This window comes from Musa acuminata, chromosome BXJ3-6 (genome assembly GCF_036884655.1).
Source record: "Musa acuminata AAA Group cultivar baxijiao chromosome BXJ3-6, Cavendish_Baxijiao_AAA, whole genome shotgun sequence".
Classification (NCBI taxonomy): Eukaryota; Viridiplantae; Streptophyta; class Magnoliopsida; order Zingiberales; family Musaceae; genus Musa; species Musa acuminata.
Genome location: NC_088354.1, coordinates 1,153,561 through 1,178,360, shown reverse-complemented (window position 1 = coordinate 1,178,360; position 24,800 = coordinate 1,153,561). Strand labels below are relative to the sequence as shown.

General features: G+C 36.0%; 3 protein-coding genes across 12 annotated transcripts; 1 reads left to right on the top strand and 2 right to left on the bottom strand.

Annotated features, from left to right (window-relative positions):
• Nucleotides 1-469: 469 nt before the first annotated feature.
• Nucleotides 470-5,497, bottom strand: LOC103971150 (pentatricopeptide repeat-containing protein At5g66500, mitochondrial). 2 transcript variants are annotated; one of them, XM_018820347.2, is made up of 5 exons: nt 4,164-5,497; nt 3,941-4,082; nt 2,130-2,558; nt 1,843-2,039; nt 470-715 (listed from the first exon to the last, which is right to left on the bottom strand). In XM_018820347.2, the coding sequence occupies exons 1-2, from the start codon at nt 5,473-5,475 to the stop codon at nt 3,970-3,972; spliced, it is 1,425 nt and encodes a 474-aa protein (XP_018675892.2). In that variant the 5' UTR covers nt 5,476-5,497; the 3' UTR covers nt 470-715; nt 1,843-2,039; nt 2,130-2,558; nt 3,941-3,969. The 2 variants fall into 2 exon arrangements, with proteins under 2 accessions (XP_018675892.2, XP_018675890.2); XM_018820345.2 differs by having other exon boundaries at nt 3,941-5,496.
• Nucleotides 5,498-5,823: 326 nt separating this feature from the next.
• LOC135640814 (glycine-rich RNA-binding protein 4, mitochondrial-like) lies at nt 5,824-8,681 on the top strand. Its single transcript, XM_065155581.1, has 4 exons — nt 5,824-5,978; nt 6,068-6,136; nt 8,208-8,314; nt 8,435-8,681. The coding sequence occupies exons 1-4, from the start codon at nt 5,861-5,863 to the stop codon at nt 8,537-8,539; spliced, it is 399 nt and encodes a 132-aa protein (XP_065011653.1). The 5' UTR covers nt 5,824-5,860; the 3' UTR covers nt 8,540-8,681.
• A 1,998-nt stretch (nt 8,682-10,679) lies between these two features.
• Nucleotides 10,680-23,864, bottom strand: LOC103971104 (uncharacterized). Of its 9 annotated transcripts, XR_010497610.1 has the most exons (14): nt 23,579-23,864; nt 22,211-22,370; nt 21,852-21,913; nt 21,090-21,249; nt 20,878-20,998; nt 15,546-15,627; nt 15,348-15,451; nt 14,480-14,558; nt 14,344-14,394; nt 13,703-13,793; nt 12,271-12,510; nt 12,007-12,085; nt 11,847-11,913; nt 10,680-11,708 (listed from the first exon to the last, which is right to left on the bottom strand). XR_010497610.1 is itself a non-coding variant. In XM_065156278.1 (11 exons), exons 1-10 carry the CDS (start codon nt 23,816-23,818, stop codon nt 13,710-13,712), a joined length of 1,143 nt encoding a protein of 380 aa, XP_065012350.1. In that variant the 5' UTR covers nt 23,819-23,864; the 3' UTR covers nt 10,680-12,510; nt 13,703-13,709. The 9 variants fall into 9 exon arrangements, 2 of the variants coding, with proteins under 2 accessions (XP_065012350.1, XP_009383334.2); XR_010497609.1 differs by having other exon boundaries at nt 10,680-11,913; XR_010497607.1 differs by having other exon boundaries at nt 11,752-12,510.
• Nucleotides 23,865-24,800: the final 936 nt, after the last annotated feature.

The following is a 24,800-nucleotide window of genomic DNA, read 5'->3' as shown; positions in this document are numbered from 1 at the left end:
TATAAATATATCCCTTCAAATTAACCATTTTTGTGCACTATCCCTCTAAAATTATCTCACTTATGATTATTATATTCCCTCAAAACGAATTATTTTTGTAGTTCCCTCTTATACGCCATTGATGATAATTTTTATGGGATGCTATTAATTAAAATTACAAATGACATTTAATTTTCTAAGAATTATAAGAGTATAAAAAAAATTAGGAATATGTTATGTACCTTAGCATCTATCCTTTTAACTTAAATTAACTAACGTTGACTATAGTTAGTCACACAATTGACTTATTTTTTTTTCTCTGAATGTTATCTTAATAATGTTAAAAAATCTGTAAGACCAAAATTTATAAGGGTAAATATATCATTTCAAAACCTCGAACAGATATAAATGAAAAAAAAAATCCCAAAAAAATATCTTATTTGTATGTGAATTATTATTAGAAAAGAAAGTCTAAGATATTATTGATGCCTTCTTTAAAGACAAAAGAAATAAGTAATTCTTCGCTTAGTCAACTATGGCAAATAATAAGAATTCTTTCATAAGAAATACTTTACATTCATCATGCGAATAAAAATCATCTTTATGATACGAATAGAGTATTCGCACCAGTGATAACAGATGATGAACCTCATTATCATCCTCCTTCCAATTGGATCGATGCAGTCGTCAAAATTTTTTTGAGCTTGTTTGATTCCATTTAACTCGTTGAGGCCCCCTGAAATAAATAAAAAAAAATCAATCATAAACTTTGGATGATGTAAAAAAAATTAAACTGAGAATAACCCACAAATCGACAATTTAATCATGCCCCAGCAACTACATTACTAAAAATACATGTAGCAATCAATCACTAAGATGTCTTACATCGATCAAACCATATTGACATCTTTCATTAACATCATTTCTAACATTCACAATTGCATATAACCAAAAGAGCAGAAAATTAATTTCGCACATGAGTAAGCAAGAATAGGAGTAATGCAAACAAATAGAAATTAAAGGATCCTTAAATTGTTTACTTTTCGTGTGATCGATGATGCAATCATGCATATATATAGCATGCAACTTATATTCAAGAGTGTACTTTTGCTAGTTATGAAAAATTAAGGCATGTATCTAATGATTAAATGCTTTGAGCTATTTGTAAGTTTGCTAAAATATTATATGTTATCATCCTATTCTAATTATCTAGAAATAGAAGAACTAATATTTCCTAGAGTAGTCGTAATCTTACAGACAATGGAATCAGTATTGCTGAATTACAGAGAAGCATGATTTTAGCTAGTTATGCTCTTAGGAAGTACAAGTCTTTTCAATCATCAAACTCAATCTTGCAGAGATTAATTATCCAATAATGAACCCGATATTAGCATGCAACTTACATTCAAGAATAATTTTTTGCTAGTTATAGAGAAATAACTTAAGTCTTTGAGCTGTCTGTAAATTTGCTAATATATTATATGTTACCATCCTACTCAACCCATAATTGAGTAGTTGCCTACTCTAATTATCTAGAAATATAACAACTAATATTCCTAGACTGATGTGAATCTCAAGTATAATGAAATCAATCTTGCTGATTTATTGAGAGTCAGTATGTTATGTTGCTGTGCTCTTAGGAAATACAAGTCTTTTCTACCACCTAATTTCTAATTTCATTCTAAAAATGACAATTAAAAGGCTAAGAAAACATCATAAAATGATATTGTCCTGTAACACCCCTAGATGAGATCATTTTACATAGATACACTGTTGATTGAGTATCTTGATATGAAATAACTGAAATGAAATAACTAATGCAAATTCACAATGAGAAAAAGGTAATGAGATTTAATAACTTGCCCTAGTTGCTTTATTTCCAAACTGGAAGACTTTAAGTCAACATTTCTTTATCTGAAGGAGCAGAGAAGATGACAACAAGGAGAAATCAAAGAGTGTGGCATGGATAGGCACCAAGCATGGAAGAAGACGGTAGATATCTCCACATCACCATTTGAAGCATTACAGGATAAATATGTCGGTAGCCTTCCTCTTAGTATCTGCTGAGTAGAGGAGTGGTCAGCCTTATAAACACATTAAATGTAAGAGTGAGTGTGAATGGAGTTGATTAAGATGTCTAACAAATTTACCTGACAATCTCTCACATATGATGGATAGAATGAGACCTCTTTTTGAAGGTGAGCCTTAGTACAGTGGTGAGGTTGCTTCTTTGCAACCTAAAAGATCAGGGTTCAAGACTTGGAAACCGTCTCTCTAAATATAGAGCTAAGCTGCATATGTTGACTCTCGCCAGATACCACATCGAAAAGGGAGCCTCGTGCTCTGGATTTGCCCATTTAGAAAGAGACTTTTCACTTCACTTCTCAAAGCTTCTTTTTCAGTTCGCTTCTCAAAGCTTTCTTTCACATTGTAAGTAAACCACTGGTCATCTTAATCTCACCTCAAAAAATGGTGCTTGGTTGAGGTTAGGATGGCAATTCAAACATAAAGCTCACCTCTAAAAGGGTATGTAATCCACTTGCAATGACATAATAGCAAGCTAATTAGCATCCAGACGCCTGCAGATATCAAGTGATAGTGATCTATGAAACAGAAATATCAGGGAAACAAGGTTGAAAGGAACGAAGAGAGCCATGCAGCAAAGGAGAAGGAAAAGGAGAGAGGAGAGAGGTGGGGCAGGCAAGTTCAACAGAAACTTTCATTAAACCTATCTATTAGTGATTATAATAAGAATTTGCATATGAATAAAAAAATTTGCATTAAATGCCAACAAAGTAGAAGAGATCATTTAGTACTAAAGACGATGGCAGCATGTGAAGAGAACGATTGATGGTAACTCTGAAATCAAATACCAGATGTTTTACCATGAAATATGCACTCATCCAAAAACAGTAGTTATTTTTCCAGTTCTCTACAATGAGAAACTATCATATTGATTGTACATGGGTGCTATATATATCTTTAAACTTATAAAATTTGGTGCATCTTCTTGAAGTGAATAGGACCTTTGAGCTTGTAGAATCTGAAATACTTGAGATATACTTGAGTTTGATGATATATATGTAACCTTTAGACGTACAAAACTAGTAAATTTATCATTAGTGATCTTTTCATACGACAATAGATCCTCTATGTGCATGAGTAAATAGGTCCAGAAAGCAACAAATATGATGTGTAAATGGTTCTTCAAACTCTCTAGCCAAATATCAAACAAGTGAAGTTGTCATGCAATCATTTGGAAGAGAACTTGTTGCTCTAACTCTTAGGATACATCATCTTTATGTTATATCACAGTCAGCCTCCTCTCTCATCTGAAATCTTGATCCATCCGAGAGTGCAGCAAATTCTCTTTTCTTTTTTGCTTCTCTATGCATGTCCCCCTGTTCTTTTGTTATGATTTTAATCACCTCAGCTCCTACAAAATTTGGTTGATGTGTCTTGACATTAAATTTATACTCCATTTCAAATATTATAGTTTATCCTGTTCCTTCATTAGTACTATGATCAAGTTCAAACTTAAGTTCTGTACCATATGAGAATATTTATTAGTTATTCGTTTCCTATCTCATCATTTTGAGAGTTCAAAACCAAAGTTTCTTGAACTTCTGAACTTTGAATGACATTTTAGAAAAAGCATCTTTGAATTTGTTTCACACACATATAACTCTAAACTAATCCAGGCTTTACAAGATCATCTCCCACCACCTTGGCACCATCGGTTTGTTCGACACCTTCCGAATATTAGCGTAACTTTTATCTTTGATGCATCTCTCAACTACCATGTTGGCCTACACCTTGTGCCTTGGATATTAATTCAGCTAAAGGATTGAAGGACACTAACGATATGATTTGATGTATAATTGCTTTTTATCCAGTTGATATCATCGAAAGTATGAAGCTTTTTATCAAAAAGAGATAATCTCTGACTAAGAAAACTAACCTGATTTCCACTCAGTAGCTCAGGCAGCATCAGATTTCAATTGCAACAGGTAACTCAAACTGGCTGTTACCTGCCTCCTTCTTCAACCCTCTGTCCTTCATCATTCTTCTCAAGTACTCTGCCCCCTCCCACTGTCCACAAGCTGCATAAAAGTTCGCCAGCAGTACATAACTTCCAGGATTATCAGGATCCAGCGAAAGAAGATGCCTTGCCATCTGCTCACCTCTCTTCAAATCCATGTTGGCTTTGCAAGAATTCAGCATAGCTATACAGACTGCACTGGTCAGATTATCTGGATTCAAAATTAGATCACAGTAGAATTTCCATGCCTCCTCGATCCTACCTGCACGACTTAACAGGTAGGTGAAACAAGCATAATGCTCAGGCCCAGGATCTATGCCATGCTTGCTCTGCATTGCAAACAAGCACTCTCGCCCCTCATCCACCAGTCCCGAATGGCTGCAGGCCGAGAGAACCGAAAGGAATGTCACAGCATTTGGTGAAACATGACCGCTTATTTCTTCTTCTTGCATCCTCTTAAACAACTTCCAAGCTTCAACACCACGCCCATGGCTTCCATAGGCCGAAATCATGGTTGTCCAAGAAACAACGTTCTTGCGATGAATCTGTTCAAAAGATATTCGCCCTGATGTTAGCTCCCCGCACTTGGCATACATATCGACGATGGCGTTACACAAGGTCGTATCTGAATCGAATCCATGGCGGACCATCACACAGTGCACTTGCTTTCCGTAGGACAAGCTCAAACAGTCCGAGCATGCAGAAAGAGCACAAGTAAGGGTGATCTCGTTGGGCCTCACGAGTCCTAACACCGAGAAGGCCTCCTTGAATCGCCTGTTCTGGAAGCACGCGCTGATTAAGGCGTTGTAGATTGCGACATCTTTCTCGCGATTCAATCTGTTGAACACGTCGAACGCCTCCTGAATCATTCCGCAACCAGAATAGAAGTCGATAAGCGCTGTGGCCATGACGAGAGAGTCATTGCCGTCGCCAATCACCCGGGCGTGGATCTGCTTGCCAAGCCGAACCGCACGCATGGACGCGCAGGCTTTCAGCACAGAACACAAAGTGAAGCCGGTGAACGGAGACCCTCCATCCACCGCCATGGCGCGGAAGGCCGAGATGGCATCGGCGGGGAGGCCGTGCCGGACGAGGCAGGAGATGAAGGCGTTCCACGCGATCGAGTCCCGGACGGGCATTCCGTCGAACACGTCGAGGGCGTAGCGGAGGAGGCCGCACCTGGAGTACACGCCGAGCAGGGCGGTGGCGGGGACGGGGTCGAGGTCGGCTGCGGACTTGACCATGAGCGCGTGGGCTTGGCGGCCGAGGGAGGGGAAGGAGCGGCAAGCGGAGAGGAGGGGCGGGAACGCGTCAGCGGCGAGGGGGGCGCCCCGGCGGTGCGCACGGCGGAAGAGGTGGAGGGCGTCGAGATGAGATGCATCGGTTGGGGGCGGCGAGGGGGACGCAGCAGCGTGCGCGACGAGCCGAGAGATCACAGAACGAGACCTCTTCATTCACCCACAACCCAGCAAACACGACGTTTCCCTACCCTCCCTTTTATTGGACAATGGAGGGGCATGTTAAGTGGGTCCCCCGAGAATGCCATATCGTCTAATCACAAGAAAGGTAACCGAACGGTTAAATGACACAGGGGTGCGACAAGGATTGGCACTTGCTCTGTGATGATACGTTCGTCGTCACCAGGGAACACGGCAGCTGCCTACCTTCCCTTTTATTGGAGAATTGTCGATATGTAAGCGGGTCCCACAGTGGACCTCATATATGGACTAATAATAAGGAAAGTATATTTACGAGTACGAAACCTATGGGTGAGATAGCGATTGGCACTTGCTCTATAACGATCCATTCTTAGTCGACGTGAAGAGAAAGAGAAGAGGAATGAGGCATTTGGTGAGTAGGTGGAGGCTCGCTCGACCCTCGAGCTTGCCGCAGCCGCGATTCCACTGCGCTCCGCCGCCGCCTCCGCCGCCTTCCAATTCGAAATTGTTTGTGGGAGGTTTGATTAGGTTTAACTCTTTTGGCTTCACCTTCTTGTGTGTGTTTGTTGCAGTTCATGATGATTCCTTTGCTTTGGATTGGATCAAGGTCTGTCGTGGTCTGTGGATGAGATGTCTCTCAAGGATGCCTTCTCTTCCTTTGGAGATGTCACCGAAGGTGCGCGTTTTCACTCCCTTCTATCTGTTTTAGTTTGTAATGTGCTCGTGAATGTCGCATCTTGGAAGAATAGTGATGATACTAGTGTTTGATCTTCTTGTTCCCCTAGTTGGAAAGACTCAGTCACTAAATTCTATGCAGAAAGAGTGATCAATCTTGTGATGCTTGGTGATTGCATTGGATCCTGGGGTCATTACCATCTTGCATGATAGTTGTTTGGTGAATTGTCTCAGAGATTACTGCTATTTTAGAGTAATTAGAACCAGCACAAAGTGATCAAAGAAGTATGAATCAAGAATTGTGATATGACAAAATGGAATAATAAGTGAGTTGCCATCTCAGGTTTTCTGAGACCCAATTTAATGCATCATTTTTCTTATTGTGATTCATTCAATAGAGCAAAAGAAAAGATTTGTGGCATCTGAGTTGAGATCGGAAGCTAAAGAGTTGAGTGTCCAAGCTTGGGTTCATTGAGTGTGAGCTCAAGTAGTCATAGGTGGCATGGACGTAGTGTAACTTATAATTTCAATTTTTTCTGCTGTTTTGTCTCTAGAAGTCACTAATCAAAGGAGTGTGTTGTCACTGTCATCAAAACAGTCCATATTGAGGTAACTTTTAGGTATACTTCTTTTTGTTCCCGCAACTTGAATGTTAAGAAGATGGCTTCTTATTTGAGAGACTCATCTGATTACATAAAGGCATCTGCACTATCAAGCTTGATGTTTATTCAAATTTGAATTTGTGATTTTTGTGATGAAATGAGCCATTATTTCCTCGTCTCTTCTTCCTTGTTGATAGATTTCTTTGTGGCTATGCTACAAAAGTTGACAACCTGACATCCTCTGTAGAAGATTGGAGCAAACATGCAAAATATGATGCTCAAACTTGCACATAGAATTCCTAATGTAATTGCATCTTATTTGAATACTTTATATATCAGAAATACAAGCTTTGCTATCCTTACCTATGTAACATTTGCAATGGATGAGTTTACCGGTCAGGTACAAGATACAACCCCTTGGTATATGTTGTTCACCGATGATATTATTTTGATTGATAAAAGTTGTAAACAAAATCAATTTTAAACTTGAGTGATGATGGCAAACATTTAAATTTAAGGTCTTAGATTAAGTAAAATTAAGACTAAACATATGAGGTGTAGCTTTAGGAAAAACAAGAGAAAAACTGAGAGGATGAACGGATAAGAAGTTCTTCTAAGGAAAAAATGTAGGTATCTTGAATCTATTATTTATCGGGATGGATTCTGTTCATAGAGTAAAAGATAAGTGAATTGAAATGGAGAATAGTGTTGAGAATTTTGTTTATCCATCCAATGCCCTTTAGATTTAGAAGAAAAAATTTATAAGGCAATTTCCTAGCATACTTTAGAGTTGAAGTGTTGGGTGAATAAGAAACAACGTATATAAAATGTTCCTGTAGTTGAGATGAAAATGCCAAGATAGATGTATTAAGTTATTATGAAATATAGAAAAAATATTTTTATTAAAAATATTTTTATTATGAATAATTAGGTGTAACTCATATAAAAGGAAAAAAAAAAAGAAAAAATCATGTAAGATTGTATAAATATTATTATAAGAAGATTTAAATATTATGATTAAATAAGATGAGACAATTAATGTTACTGATAGAAAAGAGAACAGCAAAGACTTAGAAGGCTTTATGCTAAACTATATAAAAATAGAGATATCTGAATGCTTCCAATTTAATTGAAGATATCACCTTGTAAAAGTACTCGATGATGAGCAAAAATTCATGTAGCTGATCCCAAACAGTCGGAACATTAACATTTTCTAATTATTGTTGTCATTGTAAATATTGACTTTTTGTTTTTCTTTCTGTTGCTGATATGTATATCATCATAGTTCAATGAAGAAAACCTCCTTGATTCTGTTTCAAAATATGATTACTTTGTATGATTAATATTTCTCCCTGATTTTTGAAAAAAGTTTATAAAAAAAATATTACTGTTTATTTTTGAAAAAATATAGACTATTATTGCTTCAGACAACTTATGTGAAATTGCATGTTTATCGCCTGTTTGTTTCAGTGAGGATCATGTATGACAAGAACACTGGAAGGTCAAGAGGGTTTGGATTCATCCATTTTGCATCGGATGATGCAGCTAAATGCGCTAAATTTGCCATGGATGGAAAGGTAAGAGGAGTGATTGCTTCAGTTCAATAAATTGAGTTGACAGAGGACATAAACCATATAATATAGAAAATATATACAACAAGCAACATTTGCAACTTCTTAACACTTAATTCTTTACAGGCATTCTTAGGTCGGCCGTTGAGAATAAGCTTTGCTATCGACAAGGTTCGTGGTGGACCAGTTGTAGTTCCTCGGCTTCCAGCAGTAGGAGAATCAACTAATTGAAACTTTTGATCTTGTTTCTTTGGCAACACAACTTTGTCATTGTAATATTGTTTCCATATCTAATCTTATTATCGTAAGGAAAAACTACTTCAGCAAAGGATTTGTACTCTCTTTGCCATAGTAACAGCAGATTTTGTTGACATGATGAGGTAGATAGTATGATCATAGTGTGTATTTCTTTATGAAGTGGATAATGATTTAAGGCGGCTTTTGTGAGAAATGGTAAACTTGTCTTTGGAGTCTTGTTCTGAAACATTGGCTGGATGTTCTGCTTTGCCGAAGACTTACTATCTTTTGCAAAAGGAACACTTACTACCAATAACACTGTTGTCCAAGAAATGTCATTTGTGGTACTAAAAGTACTATTTTTGTACATTAGTGAGATATGTGACCATTTTATGGATCTCGGATTAAATAGTTGAGATATTATGATTTTGTTGTTATTCTGGAGTATCATCATTTAATTTGAACTTGAGAAATTCTTAAGATCTTCAATAAGATGGAGCCACCTATTGTTCTAGAAGTCGCTTTTTAAGGTTGGAGAAGAAGGTACCACATTGACATTATTCTTCCTGATTTCTTTTTCTTTTTTTGATGCTGCTTAACCATTTTGGCTATAGCATGGCTATGTAATCATGTCAATCCTCAACTTTGTGTTCCTTAAAATATCTTTCTATTTTAATATCAAATCATAGTGAATGAAAAGTGAGACAAAGAAGTGAAGAAAAAGAAAAGGCAATAAATAATGGTTGAGAATATAAAGGAATTTTATGTATTTCAATATATATATATATATATATATATATATATATATATATATATATATATATATATATATATATATATATATATATATATATTCAAAATAATCATTGATAGTCATGATTATTAATAAGACACCAATGTTGATTGGATGGATACCAATACAAATGGTATATATGAAAGACCTCACATATATTATAGCCATATAGAGAAAATTAGAAGATATAATAAATAATAAAAATATATATAGTAGTATCAGAATTATAGGGAGTGTATCTAGTATAGTTTTTTATTACAATAAGATTACATTAAAAAATTATGTTAAGTTTTTATGTTTTCACATCGATAATGGATGTACTTGTTAGTCATTTATAAGATAGACATTCTTAATGTATATTATTTACTGATGATATTATCTTAGTTGATGAGAGTCTAAATGAAATTAATTATAAACTTGAGTTATAGAGATAATTCTTAGAAATTAAAGGTCTTAGATTAAGTAGGACAAAAACTAAATATGTAAGATGTAATTTTAGTAATGTTATGAATAGATAGAAGAATATAGTTAAGTTGGGTAGGCAAAAATTTATTTCAAGTAAAAGCTTTAAGATTCTTATATCAATTATTTAAAAAAAAAGAGAGATTGATGAAGATATTATTCATAGAATAAAAATAAGATAATTAAAATGACAAGGAATGTCAAAAGTCATATGTTATCACGGTAGTTTTGAGATGCAAAATAAACTTTTCGAAAGATAATTATTAGACAAGCAATAGTTTATGGATTTAAGTGTTAAGTAATTAGGAAACAACATATACAAAAAAAAGTTTATGTTGCTAAAATAAAAATATTGAGATAGATACATAAAGTTACTATCGAAGATAGGAAATGAAATAATTATATTTGTGAATAACTAAGTATTGCCTTTTGATCGAAGATAAATTAAAAAAAATTATTTAAGATGGTATAGATATATGTTTAATATATCTACGAATGTAATAATTAAAAGATGTGAAATGATTAATATTAGTGGTACGAGAAGATAAAAAAATATTAAAAAATTTAATAAAAATTATAAAAAAATAAATAAAAAATATTTTAAACTTAATTAAATATATAATTTTTTAATAACAAAAGATCTATATAGGTGATATTAAATAGTTAGTATTTATGATTTTATTATTATTGTAATGGTAATAATAATGTTCTGAGTAAGGCTTAAATTAATAATGTATCGAATGCTGTATACTTACCTATACTATGTTGTACCACGTGGCATGAGACTTTGTACCAGGTGATGCAACAATATACTAAGCGACACAATCCCTCGTAGCTATCACTCGTGTAGTAACATGTCATACCAGTAACTATCACTCGTAGCTAATCATATCTGATTTTTCATGTAGACATGAATGTAATTGATTGAAGAAGAGATAAACATCTATAAAGTGCAGAGTAGGGTACCTCCAGTCAAATCGATTCTGCAGTAGTCTTAGTCGTAGTCGATGAAATATTCTCCCATTTTCTATATATGTCTGATGATTTGACCTTGCAAATCTCCTGATACCCACATCCAGGTCTACATTGGATTTACATTTGATTTGGTATTCTCATTCCTCTTCCCCACCTTGGTATTCTTATTCCCTTATGCTCCACACTAGCAGGCTTGTCAAAGCCTTCTGACTCCTTGCAGTGGCTCGATGATGATGTTGGCACGGAACAATGCTGGTGATAAAGCACTTTGAGCATCTGATTACCATCAATCTGTTCAATATCCTTTTTTTGTTTCAGAAAAGTCAGATGCCAAAAGTATGTGATGAGAATAAGAAAAAGAACCTCCATCCTTCAATACTGCTGCTGCGTTTCCCAAAATAACACTTAACTTGATCTTGCTAAGCTTCATGAATTCACTGAATGATACAATTCCAGCTTGTTCTTTTCCGGTCCTTTTATACTCTTGTTATGGAATTTTTCCACTGTCAAACTTCGCCAGAAAGATCTCCCTACCAGTAGATGTTTGATGTCAAATAAAAAGAACTCTCATCCTATCGTGTTGTTGATGCATGTCCTGAAAGAATACTCACTGCATCGACCTGACCAATGATAACTTGCTTCATGAATATGCTATCTGCAGAGTTCACTGAATACATACACTTTTAGGTTGTTCTTTTATCCTCTCTCTGGGTTTTCTCCACTGTCAAGCTCTGTAAAAAAAATATGATGATGCAAGAAGAGGTTTGAGGTCAATTGAAAAGAACTTCCATCCATCCATGCTGTCAATGCATGTCCTCAAAGAAGATTCACAGCATCACTGAATAAATACACTTTCAGCTTGTGCTTTCTCATATTCTCTTTTATCCTCTCTGCCAATTTTATCCACTGTCAAGCCAGGTCAAAAGGATCATGCTGCATGCAAAGGTTTGATGTCAAATAAGAAGATGTTCCATACCTCCATGTTGCATGTCTTGAAAGAGAACTCAAAGCATCAACTTGACCTTGATAACTTGTTTCATGAACATGTTTTGTGCAAAATTCAATGAATACCTGCACCTTCATCTTGTTCTTTTCCAGTCCTTGTATCCTCTTCGTCGATTTTATCCACTGTCAACCTCTGTCAAATAGTTCATGCGACAAGAAAAGGCTTGATGTCAAATAAAAGATGTCAATGCATGTCCTCATCGAGTACTCACTGCATCAAGTTGACCTTTTCAGAGTTGACCGAATAAGGACACTTTCAGCATTCTTTTTTATCCTCCCGTGTAGATTTTCTCCCATTGTCAAATCTGTCAAAGAAGATTTTGCAACAAGTAGAGGTTTGATGTCAAATAAAACGAACATGCTGTCAATGCATGTCCTGAAAAGAGGACTCACTACATCAACTTGACTTCAGAAACACGCTATGAATATGCTTTGTGCAGAATTCACTGAATAAATACAACTTCATCTTGCTTTTTCTCATTCTTCTTACCCTCTCTTTGTAGATTTTCTCCACTGTCAACCTTGGCTGCTACAAGTAGAGATTTGATGTCAACCTAGAAGAACTTCCATCCTTTCATGACTCGAAGGATCAACTTGGCCTTGAAAACTTGGTTCGTGAATATGCTTTGTGCTAAGTTCACTGAATAATACTTTCAGCTTGTTCATTCTCATTCCTTTTATTCTCTCTCTGTGAATTTCTCCACTGCCAACTTCTGTCAGAAACATCTTGCTACAAGTAAAGGTCTAATGTCAAATATTCTATGTAGCAACTGTAGCCTTTGGGAAAGGCCATACGAAGAGAAATCTTATCTCTATAAATTGCAAACCCATCAATGGCCATCCCACCACAAGGAGATTGGATCCTGAAGACAGGGTCTCACATGGAGATAAAAGAGTTGTACTTTGGTAGCCAAGGATGACTTGCCTGTGTCCTTGAGGTTTTTCATTTGTGTGGAAATGCAATCGGCTTACAGGCAGTCTCCTTGGCTATTCTGAGTGACTTTTATCCCCCATGCTAGACCTTTGCTTCCTTAATTGCCTTCTACTGGATGATGAGAAACTCCATGTAAAAGACATAGAAACTACAGATAACTAGGCTTGTCTTTGAAAAGGTATGAAGTTTTCTTTAATGTCAATGCATTCGACTAATCTACATGCCTTTTGCAAGGAAATAATTTACAGCTAATCAATGCTACATGTCATAGCATATAAATCTATCTGTAATGATGCCTCTAAATTCTGGATATACTTCTACTTTAGGTTTGGCTATAATATCATCAGCATTTCTAACACATGCTAGATGAAGACTAACTGAAAACATTTCTAAGAAAAAAATTGCAAGCATTTCTAATATTATTTCTAAGCACTCATATTTTAAGAACAGGACATTCTTTGAGATACATATCTTCAATAATAAATTTAAATATTCAAGGATTAACCTTGCCATATATTAGCACCAAGTGGAAGCAAAAGTTATAAGATGGAAACCAAGTCAGATCAAATCATTCCTCATAAGTGAACATGTACAATTTTTTTTCTAAATGGAAAAGAAATTAAGCTTGATAAATTTACAGAAAATACTAATGCTCTGACAGCCAGAATTATGCAATTGCTTCATAGTGCATTAATGTAACAATTACATCAACAATGATTACCGGAAAAGATATTTAAAATGTGAACAGGTTTTGTTGTGATGGGTGCCAAAGACCAGCATTCTTAAAAGATAATATTCATCTCTGTAATCATTCAAATGTATTCTCACTTCTGAGAATTGAATGAGGAAAAAAAAATAATTAAGCAGACCAACCAGCAATATAAACTGGTTTGTCCACCATGTGTACATTGAACTATTTCATATGATTAAGAACTTGACGACTGCATCAGAGCACACAGATGCATATCTATATCATCATAAATTTGACCTGAATCTCAAGGTACTCTACCCAGTACACGCTGCACAGCCTTCTTTATGCCATCCTGATCAAGTGTAGTTGTCAAGTACACCTCCTGGACCTGTTATACAACAAACAATTGGTTTTCACTCGGTCTTTGATGCACAAACTGAGTTTTACAGAACTCCTGAGATAACAGGAAATGATTAAAACAAATTTTGATAAAAGAAACTGGATTCTTGAACTATTATGCTAGAACATTTTGCTAAATACTTTAGATTGTCATTTATAATCTTTCTTAGGAACACAATCAAAATATCCACAAATGGAAAAACATGAGAAACAGTCACCCCTACACCAACACTTACAGAATGTGACTTCTAACATTTATGATTCCTACAAAATTTATGATTTTTTTTTCTCTTAACTAATCAGGTCATGTTAAACCATAAAGGCAGATATTTCACTTAGTGTCTTAACACCAAACAAAAAAATCCTTTTAATTTAGTAGATACAAAACAAAAGAGAGATGTATGATACTATTCTTCAAGATATCATTTGATCCTACATCTAAACATTGCTGATCACCCATTGCCAGGTTTCACTAAAATCAAGTGTACACATTTGAGGCAAAGTGAACTATAGGAATACTTAAGTTCCGTTTGACTAACCTGTCTTCCAGCTCTAGCAAGGAGTGTAAACTGCTTGTCTTTGGCTGGTACCTACACGCAAGGAGAATGGAACATCTGACAGTTCTTGGGGAAAAAAAATAAGGTATTAACTCTTCTAAAGTAAGGGATGTCTCACATTTGAAAGCCAAAGCTGCAAGTCTTGTGAGACAACACGCTTCTCCAATCCTTGACGCCCTAATTGTACATCACTTATGCTGCATAGTAAGTGCAGGATTTGAGAAATTAGCATAAAGAACTTTGGATGTCAACGAGTCCCTTTTTTATCCTTTCGTTCTCCTTAATAACATCATAAAAGAAAAACGGTAATTATTATTTCTTTATAATAAAATTCTAGAATATAATCATCAAGTTAACATAATTTTACAAACAGGAACATAATATACTTTTTAGCTATAAACATCTTTTACTAACGTTAAGTCTTTTGCTATTCAGAAAAATAAAAAAGGGACACTTGTCAATATGTGATAATTTTTGAACACTTCACAAAAGGACTTTGTCTCTCTTGAATATTGGACTTTGATTATAGACAAAAAAAAGTGTATTGTTAGATACTATTTGGTGTAGGTCTTTTCTTGAGTATTGGTACTTTTGATGGGTCATCAACCAAGTGTTGGACCATTTCATTTCTGAATTATATTTTGCTTGATAAAATACAACAATATGTCTATCTGATCTAATCTGGGAAAAAAAGAGAACAAATAATGAAAATCTATATTATTTAAGTGGAAAAGCACTGAAGATGTTAAGAAGTCATGTACGTTATGAGAAAACACAATTTCTTAAGAGCACCATCAAATGGCATATGCTGATTACTAGATGAACTAAAATCAATTTTGACAGACATTCAGGATATCTTCTGTAAACAAGGTTTGCTGAGATAGAGTACAATTTATTTTTGCATATATATTCTAGATTGCTTATACTAGTTTTCTAAAACAAGGCATAAATCCTTCGATCTTAAAATTTACATAAATATGCATTACCCATCCTCCTGTAGTAGTTCTTTACATATGCTCTCAAGTCCTGGAAGAGGCTCGATGTTCATACTAGAAGATGTATCGATACTATCAGATACAAGTTGACCTTCCTGAGGATATGCATAATCGACAAGTAAATAAGAAAATGTTCCAAAATATTCCCAAATAACTAGAAAGTGTCTGAACTAGAGACTGATAACTTACCTGAGGAATTACTTTATCCAATGTCTCCATAAGAGGATCATCCTCCAGCTGCTTAATCGACAGATTAATCCTTGATTTATCTCTGATTCAGAAGTTAGTATTAATCTTTCAAATTAAAAAAAAAAAACAACCAGTGCAATTCTAGCTGCCAGTTCACATGAACAAATAACGAATGTAGTTTGTCATTGACAAGTATGAAATTGACCATGAGACTAATATTTCCAAGAATTCTGATTTCACTTAAAATGACATAGAAAAATTATAAAGCAGATAAAATACAATGGACTGATAAGTACATGCCGCATATACTAGCATGCACAAAAGGACTAATTACAGATTACCCCTTGTAGTTAGCTACCTTTAGTGTTGCAATCCCAACATTTTTAAAAGTTGCATTGGCATCCTTATAATTATGAAAGTGAAATATCTATGTTCATTTACCCTAACGACGTTAATTTTACCACCGGAAACACGAAAACAAAATACAAAAAGATAATTTTAACGTTCGATAGCGGATGGCGATGCTGCGGGCGTTGATGTCAACACAGTTGCTTGGCCACCTCCGACGATGATAAGGTCCGCTCTCACCGCGGCGCCACTCGCCTCCATCGTCGCACGCTGCCGACCTCATCGTCGCACGCCCTGTGCTGCTCTGCATTTGCGCCAAGGCTGAGGCAGTTGTCGGTAGTTGCTGAGCGACAACTGCCTCGACGTCAACGCAGATGGTGGTGGCTGTCGCAGCGTCTACGGCGAAGATGGTGGTCACCTTGTCGCTGACCCGTTGGATAGATCCCAACCTCGACTTGAAGCTGGGATCGTCGGAACTCCTTCTGCTCCCCACGCTGTCGCATCAGTTCCGGCACCACCTCTTGTCGAGCGGCCCTTTCGCCACTCTGCATCTGCGTCAGCATCGATGCAGTTGTCGAGCGACGAAAGGGTTGCTCGGCATTTGCATCAGCGTCAACGCAAATGCAGAGCAGTGCGGAGCAACTGTGTCAACGTCGACACAAATGTAGAGCAGTGCAAGGCAAGCGGCACGCTCCTCGTGGAGGCGGGTGGCGTCGCGGTGAGAGCAGACCTTATCGTTGGCGGAGGCCAGCTAGGCAGTTGTGTCGACGTCGACGCCAGCGGCGCCATCGTTCACCATTACCGATGTAGTCCACCATCGAACATTAAAATTACCTTTTTGCCCTTTGTTTTCATGTTTTAGTCAGTAAAATTGACGTCGTTAGGGTAAATGGACCTAAATACTTCACTTCCGTAACTATAGAAATACCAATGCAATTTTTTAAAGTGTAAGGATCAGAACGCTAAAGGTAGCTAAATACAGGGAGTAATCTGTAATTAGCCCTGCACAAAATGTATTTAGCTAAATATATGTACAGTTGTGTACATTTCGACTGAGAACACCAAGAACCACAACCATGGTTAATCAGCACTCAATGTAATTAGTTTTTCTACCCTTTTTCCTAAATGTACCGATTTCAATTGATTGCTTAATCTTTCTTAAAAAGTGTAGTTGACACATTATACACAAGCTTACAAAATGGATGTGGTTTAACATCTAGGAAAATTCAAATTGAGGTAAAAAACAAGACCCCTCTAGTACCACTATGATTTACAGCCTTACAGGATCACATGAATGTTTAAATTTAGGCAAGCACACACATTCTCTCTCTCTCTCTCTAAATTTTTTTCAATTCATGGTGTAGGCATGTCTATTTAGCTTGTTGTCAGCAATCTTCTATTTAGCATGATACATGATGATGGCACTACCATAAGCAGATATCTACACCAACTGTCTTCCATTAAAACTTAGTTCTTGATGCACCACATAGACAAGTCAGCTTCATAAATAAATGATGAAAGCGATTATGTGCATCGATGAACCACAATGCTTCAAAATGCTTGTCATGTCCTTGTCAAACAGATGCATTTGTTGAACACTTTCCTACGCATGGAAATTTTAACACATTTAGAACATGTTCATCATACAAATAAGATCACGTTGTAATGTCTCAACTATTTGGTGTCAGCCAAATGTATCTTTTCTCATCATTGAGCACTGAGGACTTATAATCCTAGTTAAATTTTGAATCTTTCCTGTTATTTCTAGCAAAGTTATCTTATAATCCTCTTTATCTCTACTCACATCAATGATCCTGATTGCTTCACTCCATCCAAGCAAGTTATCTATAGGTCGACTTCGAGCATGTTCACACTCCACACCATTCTCCTTTTATCCTCTATCAGAGATACACCATATTGTTTGCTAGTGAAATCATTTCTTATTGTATCTTTTTCAGTAATTCAACATATCCAATCAACATTCTCATATCCACTATATTATCATTCAGATCTATAAATCATTTTATAAAATTATTTGTTTAATTCAAAAGGCATACTGTCACAGTAAAAAATATCCAGAAGCGCCTGCCCAATAAAACCACCTCAGTTTTACTCCATGAGTAATATTTCATTAATCCTTCATGTTGAATAACAGATCCAATTTATGTAAAACCTTCCTTCTGTAAGAACTTCTTGTCCATCTACTTTAACTACACCCTCAATTCTATCTATTTTTTAATATTTAGTATATATTATCATTTGGGAAACTTGTATTATTTACATAAAGACTTTTAGAGACCATGGATATCTACAATATTTCATATATGAATTTGAAGAATTATGTGAATCAAAACATATAAGCTATACAATAATCAAATACTATCTCAATGTATTTTGGGCATCAAGTATATGGTTCTAGGTGGATAAAGGTATAAAAGTAAATTAGTCATGTCGATGTATCTACATTATGTCATATGTCAAGACCATATAGTATGTTCATGTTTGTGCTAATAGTTGTACATTTGCTAGGATGTGCTGATCAATTTTAGTCATGTATGAGCAAGGTCATAAATATTGATCATATGTCAATTTCTACCGCTTGTCAACCAATATAATATCGAAATGCCAAACAATATACAAACATGCACGACCAAATATCATTGAATAAAATAATAAAAATAGAATAATCTACACCAAGGTGTATGATTTGTTACAGGTGCTTGGTCAGACCAATAAATGATGATTAAAAGATACATATCCGATCATTATTTTATGTCAATCTTCGGACTACTATAACATAAATTACAGTTATCAGGAATCAAGATCCCTCTATTCACCTAGAACCATGATCCCTGTAGAACTGTGATCTAAGCTGTTTTGTCTTGATGTGAAACACCTAGTACCCTAGATAGACATGTATATGATCAAAAACACCCAAAAATTTAGGTAACAATCTCATCAATTTTATTCATTTTGATAAATATAGAAAACATTAAAGACAAATAAGTCCATAAAATTTCCTCCTTTGAAATCCTAGAGAAATTTTCAAATTTCAAAATAATAGAAGTACTGAATAATAAATAAAGTATCCATGCACTCTAGGCTTTTAGGTTTTCGCTTTCTTACAATTCTTATTGACCCAACTAGACGTGATAAGAATACAATATCTAATGTATAAGTGATCTTAGTGGGGGACATGATGCACCACAGGCTAATATAATAAACAAACTCATCCTACCACTCACATAACATGAACCAAGCTAAGTGGCAATATATCCGACACTTGAACACATACCATGACCAACACAATTAGCAGAAGATAATGGGCAACAAAATCTAATGTACAAGTGAACACATACCATGACCAACCCAATTAGATGTGATAAGAGTATAATATCTAATGTATAAGTGATCTTAGTGGGGGACATGATGCACCACAGGCTAATATAATAAACAAACTCATCCTACCACTCACATAACATGAACCAAGCTAAGTGGCAATATATCCGACACTTGAACACATACCATGACCAACACAATTAGCAGAAGATAATAGGCAACAAAATACAACATGCCTATGTCAAAGTTTGATATGCTAATATTGCCATTTGTACCATGACCAACACAATTAGCAGAAGATAATGGGCAACAACATACAACACGCCTATGTCAAAGTTTGATATGCTAATATTGCCATTTGTCCCATGACCAACACAATTAGCAGAAGATAATGGGCAACAACATACAACATGCCTATGTCAAAGTTTGATATGCTAATATTGCCGTTTGGGCTTTCTAATCTATTGTCTAGAGTCATAATGAACTAGTACTGTTGCATCAAATTGACATTAGGAAACTTCCATAGCTGGCCAATCAACAGCAGCTTTTCCTCATAGCTAGAAACACTATTTGAAGGCATTATAGGAAACAATGTAGTCTCTAGCCATCTGTTGGAGTACGAAAACACATGTATATGTTGGAGTATGGATATGCTAATCTTGCCATTTGGACTTTCTTATCTAATGTCTGGAGTCTCTAGACAATTAGAAGACAAGAATGCAAGCATAATTGGAAGCCTTTAGGTTCTTTAAATGTATAAATGAAATGAACTGCTGTGTTGAACTGAGACTAGAAAGTTTTCCCTGATGACCGATCAACAGCAGCTTTTCCTCCTCGCTGAAACCAGTTGTAGTCTCTTCCATTTTTTACACATGCACTTTACTCATTAGAGCATCAAGAAACAATGAATTATTTTGGTCAATATAACCAGTTCAGACCTCAGCTTCTTCACATTGAATTAACTGTTGGAGCAAAGAAGCTAAAGCAAGATAATATGCACCAGCTCTTGTGGAAAGGAGGAATCGGTAAGAAGCACCAACCACTTAGGATTGACACACATTTACTTATCAAGTCTCAAGCAGGTTTCCCTATCATTGATAGTACAAAGGCAAATAACGATGAATGGAAAAATTTTACAAATTATATAAACAATGCAGCAGGTTTATCAAACTGCATTTCTGGGTATATCAATATGTTCATCATCATTTGACATACAATCAAATTATTTATGCTGCTGTCAATTGTCAAGACCAGATGCTGTTTTAGTAGTTCATCTTTCTGTAAGTGTTAACAATTTGGTATTGCACTCTTTTAATTAAGCTGCATAATGTTATGCCAGTATTTATGAAAAGTCTGCTCATTTGGCCCCATAAGAAAAAGGAAGCAATGTTTCTATCTTCTACTATGGAACTTCTCAGCATAGTCTAATCAATATGGGGCTGCTCATATTCCCTTTATTCTGTTATTCTTGTTCTACTACTTTATGCCAAGAGTTATGCTTGTAACTTGTGTTCTTTAAAAAAATTATGAGCAGTGAATCAGAATGTGTAGTAGTAAATGTCAAGCAAAGATACTAGTCAAACCTCTCAATACCAAAATATTTAACCAAAGAATGATATATCGAGCACAGAATAGCAATTCTTACTTATCTATCTGAATGATTTTGACCTTGACTTCATCTCCTTCATGTAGAAAATCTCTCACATCTTGAACCAAATCCCAGGAAACCTCAGTGACATGCACCAGTCCAGTTAGATGATAATCACCTACAAAGAAATTTTGCATATCAGCTGTTAAAATGAAATCATAGCACAAAATAAAACACTCGTATTAGTCCTAAATATAAAGTTTAGGTACCATCAGGGAAACGTAGGTGAACAAATGCACCATAGTCTTCTAAGGAACCCACTCTTCCATCAAAAACATTGCCAACATTAATTTGGCTAGAATATTTTGACCACGCGGCATCTTTCTCAGAATAGATGAGCTTTTTTTCCTCCTCATTTGCTTCAATTACCTATATACAAAATAAAATAAATAAATTACCTTCCACTAAGACCATGATTCGACTTTTCTAGTCTAAATGAGGACAAAGTCTACTCATAAAAGACCCAGACCTGTCATTCACTTTCTAATATTTTACATCCTTGCAAGACTATCGATTTAATGGTCATCTTGCATCAAATATCTACCATCGTTGTTCATGTTTCATGGCAGTTAAACTATATTTATTATGCAATGTTATAAGGAAAATGAAGGTATAATCACACAAGAACAACTGATAACTCATCATCAAATACTGTTAGCAAAAAAAGAAAAGTCAATGTATAATCTTAACAATTAACAGCAAAATAGAGAGTCAAAGCTTGTCTCGATGCTTTTCCTGTTCTGATCATCTTTTTAGATAACATTTATGATTCAGGCATACAGAATAATTTTGCTATCATAAGCTCCAATCACCAACCAATATAGATTATAATGTTAGCAAGAACTTTACATAACACCCCACTTGCAATTTTACTGCAGAACAAATTTCTCTAAGGAAGCATGCCAGACCACACTTATAGACACATCATTATCAAGAACCACACCATATTGAAGGAAAAAGAAACAAAATACCTTTACAGAAATAGATGAGCCTACTAGATCTTTTGCTATATCTTGAATGGTTCTTGATGGATCTGCAAGAAAACCCAACACCATAAGTCACAACCTCAAGGATTCCTATGGAATAAAATTGGCATGGACTGTGTAAGGAAAACAAAATATTGGCAACCCTAAATGTAGCCAAAACACAGCAGAAAAAGAATCTATGAAATTAGGATTAGGTTTATGCTAATGACTACTACAGAACACGAAACAGATGATCGATGAGAAATGCACAACTATCAGCATGATATATATTATCCCTTTAGACAAAAGTCCGGAATAAAGACTGTTTACAAGATTTGGATAGCGGCTAGAAGAAAAAATAGTACCTTTACATGAGTGGGATGGACTAAGAAGAGGGTAAGGGAGAAAGCCAAGAAGTGAATAAAATCGAATCAGCAGGCCCCCATTATTGAAGGCTTCAATCTTGCCATCAAAGAGCACGCCACTATCTTTGTAAGCTCTTGCTGCCCTCCAATCAGCAGACCTCTATTTCTTCACAGAGACAAAGAATTAGATTATAATTTTATTCCACAGGTTAAGTTCGTAATTGCACAAATTTTATTATGTTTGTCAGCCATATTAACTAGAAAAATGGTAGAAACATGCATTTATAGGCCAGTAAAATTATACCTTATATTAGACTAAAACTATACTTGTTCATTTCAGCATCACCATCAATGTGATGACCACAAATCTTTGAGGAATTATGCTGAACTTTACCAGTTCAAGTACGACAATAGACCAAAATTGATAAATGAGCGGCAACATATAATCTCAAGCAATATCTACTAAAAACAGTACAAGTTTCCTTTAGCAATATCACAAGGTATACTCACTATTCCAAAGAAACTTATCAAATACACAAGGAATTTTTTTCTCCAAACATCTCGCCAGGAATGCTCAGCATATATCAACTAGCATAAAAAGGAAGGTCCTGGCTGCATGATCAGGAAGATACTCTGCATTATGAGTTTGTCAAAAAAAAGACTCAGGCAAAATCAAGATAGCATTCCAATTTTGGCACCGGACAATGCAAAATAAATGGATACATTTTCTACAAATATCAATTCTCGGTCCTTAGATCTCTTGGGTTTATCGACTGTAGGTAAATTATCAATTCAAGAAGAAACAACCAACAAGATATCATAATCAACAAACTAGGAACCTGGGTCTATCTCATCAATATGCTTAAGCCCTTACTAATATAGAATGCTCATATACACGGATTAACAAAGACTCCTAAAGGAAGGAATATACTGGAAAAATCAATCGGTGGCCTTCAAATTTCTGGTGTCAACCCTGGCATGATGCATGTGAGACTCACTTGGTAGTCCCGAGTAGTCTTTTCCTACTTAAATATGATATCATTTGTTGCAGCCCATTAGGATAATTGATGCATTAACTTGAGTCTCAATCATTGACCCAAAATACTTAGGCCCATGTTGATGATAGCACTTATAAACCAGGTCAGATCTTCTCCTACATCTGATACGAGACTAAAGTAGGGTATTACAATTCTTGGGTTCACAATCCAAAGAACTAAACGACTCGTGTGAACACGACATGGCCATTTAAGAAATTAGGAATTCAGGGCTTCCAATATCAGTGCCTAATGTAAAACCCTCAACAAGAAAGTGTACAAGGGGCAAAGATCTTAAAGATTGTTGGACCATGGAACAGCAGGAAGACGGTACCCGGAGTTGGCGGGGGTCAGCATCGCCGATTCTGGAGGCCTCCTCGCGAGACGCTTCCTCTTGGTCAACGCCGCTCCCTCCGGAAGTGGCGGGCCTCGCGGCGCAGGCGGCTCTCCCGAGGAAGAGACTCCTCCTCCGGGGAGGGAGACGGCACCGCGACGCGTGCTTGGCAACGGCGGCCGCAGCGGGGCCGTCGAAGGGCTGCGGGACGAGGGAGAGCCCACCGGCCGCAGCGAACATCTCGAAATGGGTGGCGTTGGGAGGGAGAAGAGGAGAGGCAGTAACGGCTCAAATAAATTGAAGGCTTGGTGGGGGGAGAGTTCAATCCTGCTTCCACGTGGCACCATGGACGGCCACAGAAAACTCTGTGGCATCATGGGGAGCTACCAAGGGAATTAGATCTCTACCGTCCGTTCAGCAGATCAGGATTTTGATGGCCGAGCATTAATCTGTGATGATAAATGATGAGGTAAGATTTAAGTCTTATTATTAGGAACAGATTGAGATAGGATGAAAAGAAAGACATGAGTGTCTCAATGGAAGCCACGATTCTCAAAGTTAATAATCTCTGACACTCGAATGGGAGATTGATCGAATCAAACTATATTATTTTGAAGCCATTAAACTAATGGAGAAATAGAGCTTTAATATTTTCAAAAATAAATAATATAAAATTAATTTCATGATAGTTAGTGAAATCCTCTCTAGAGATCATATGCTAATCTCAGACCTGATAGCACTTGAACAATTTTATGACATCAGATTGAGAATAAAAATTAATTTTATTATGAAATGTTTTATATCTTGTTATCACAAATAGAATAATATTTGGAATTCAATGTTAAGATCTTGTGATAATTTGATTTTTTTTTTTATAGATTAATCTAGCTATCAATTACTGATTAGAAATTTCCTACAATGAACAAAACTAAGAAACTAGGAGAACTTGATATTTGATCATGATTCTTTTGTTAAAGTCCAACAAATCCAGAAATATTGTTGAAGGCATTCATGAACTTATGACAAGAGTTGGCAGATTCCCACTTCTATAAATCACAGCAAAACAATGGGTCAAACTCCTCCAATGTGTCAGTCTTCACCCTCCCTAAAGTCAAACAAGTTCAGACATCAAATCTACTCTCTCTCTCTCTCTCTCTCTCTCTCTCTCTAAGGGCTCGCATCCAAGGAGGAGAAAAAGGCTCTCTCCACAGCTCAACATGGC

Coding starts and splice junctions, on each gene's coding strand:
- LOC103971150 (XM_018820345.2), bottom strand. CDS start 5,475: ATGAAGAGGTCTCGTTCTGTGATCTCTCGGCTCGTCGCGCACGCTGCT.
- LOC135640814 (XM_065155581.1), top strand. CDS start 5,861: ATGAGGCATTTGGTGAGTAGGTGGAGGCTCGCTCGACCCTCGAGCTTG. Junction 5,979..6,067: donor TTCGAAATTGTTTGTGGGAG/GTTTGATTAGGT, acceptor GATTGGATCAAG/GTCTGTCGTGGTCTGTGGAT. Junction 6,137..8,207: donor CTTTGGAGATGTCACCGAAG/GTGCGCGTTTTC, acceptor TGTTTGTTTCAG/TGAGGATCATGTATGACAAG.
- LOC103971104 (XM_065156278.1), bottom strand. CDS start 23,818: ATGTTCGCTGCGGCCGGTGGGCTCTCCCTCGTCCCGCAGCCCTTCGAC. Junction 21,250..21,851: donor GCTCATCTATTTCTGTAAAG/GTATTTTGTTTC, acceptor TTTTGTATATAG/GTAATTGAAGCAAATGAGGA. Junction 14,559..15,347: donor GAACTACTACAGGAGGATGG/GTAATGCATATT, acceptor CTTACTATGCAG/CATAAGTGATGTACAATTAG.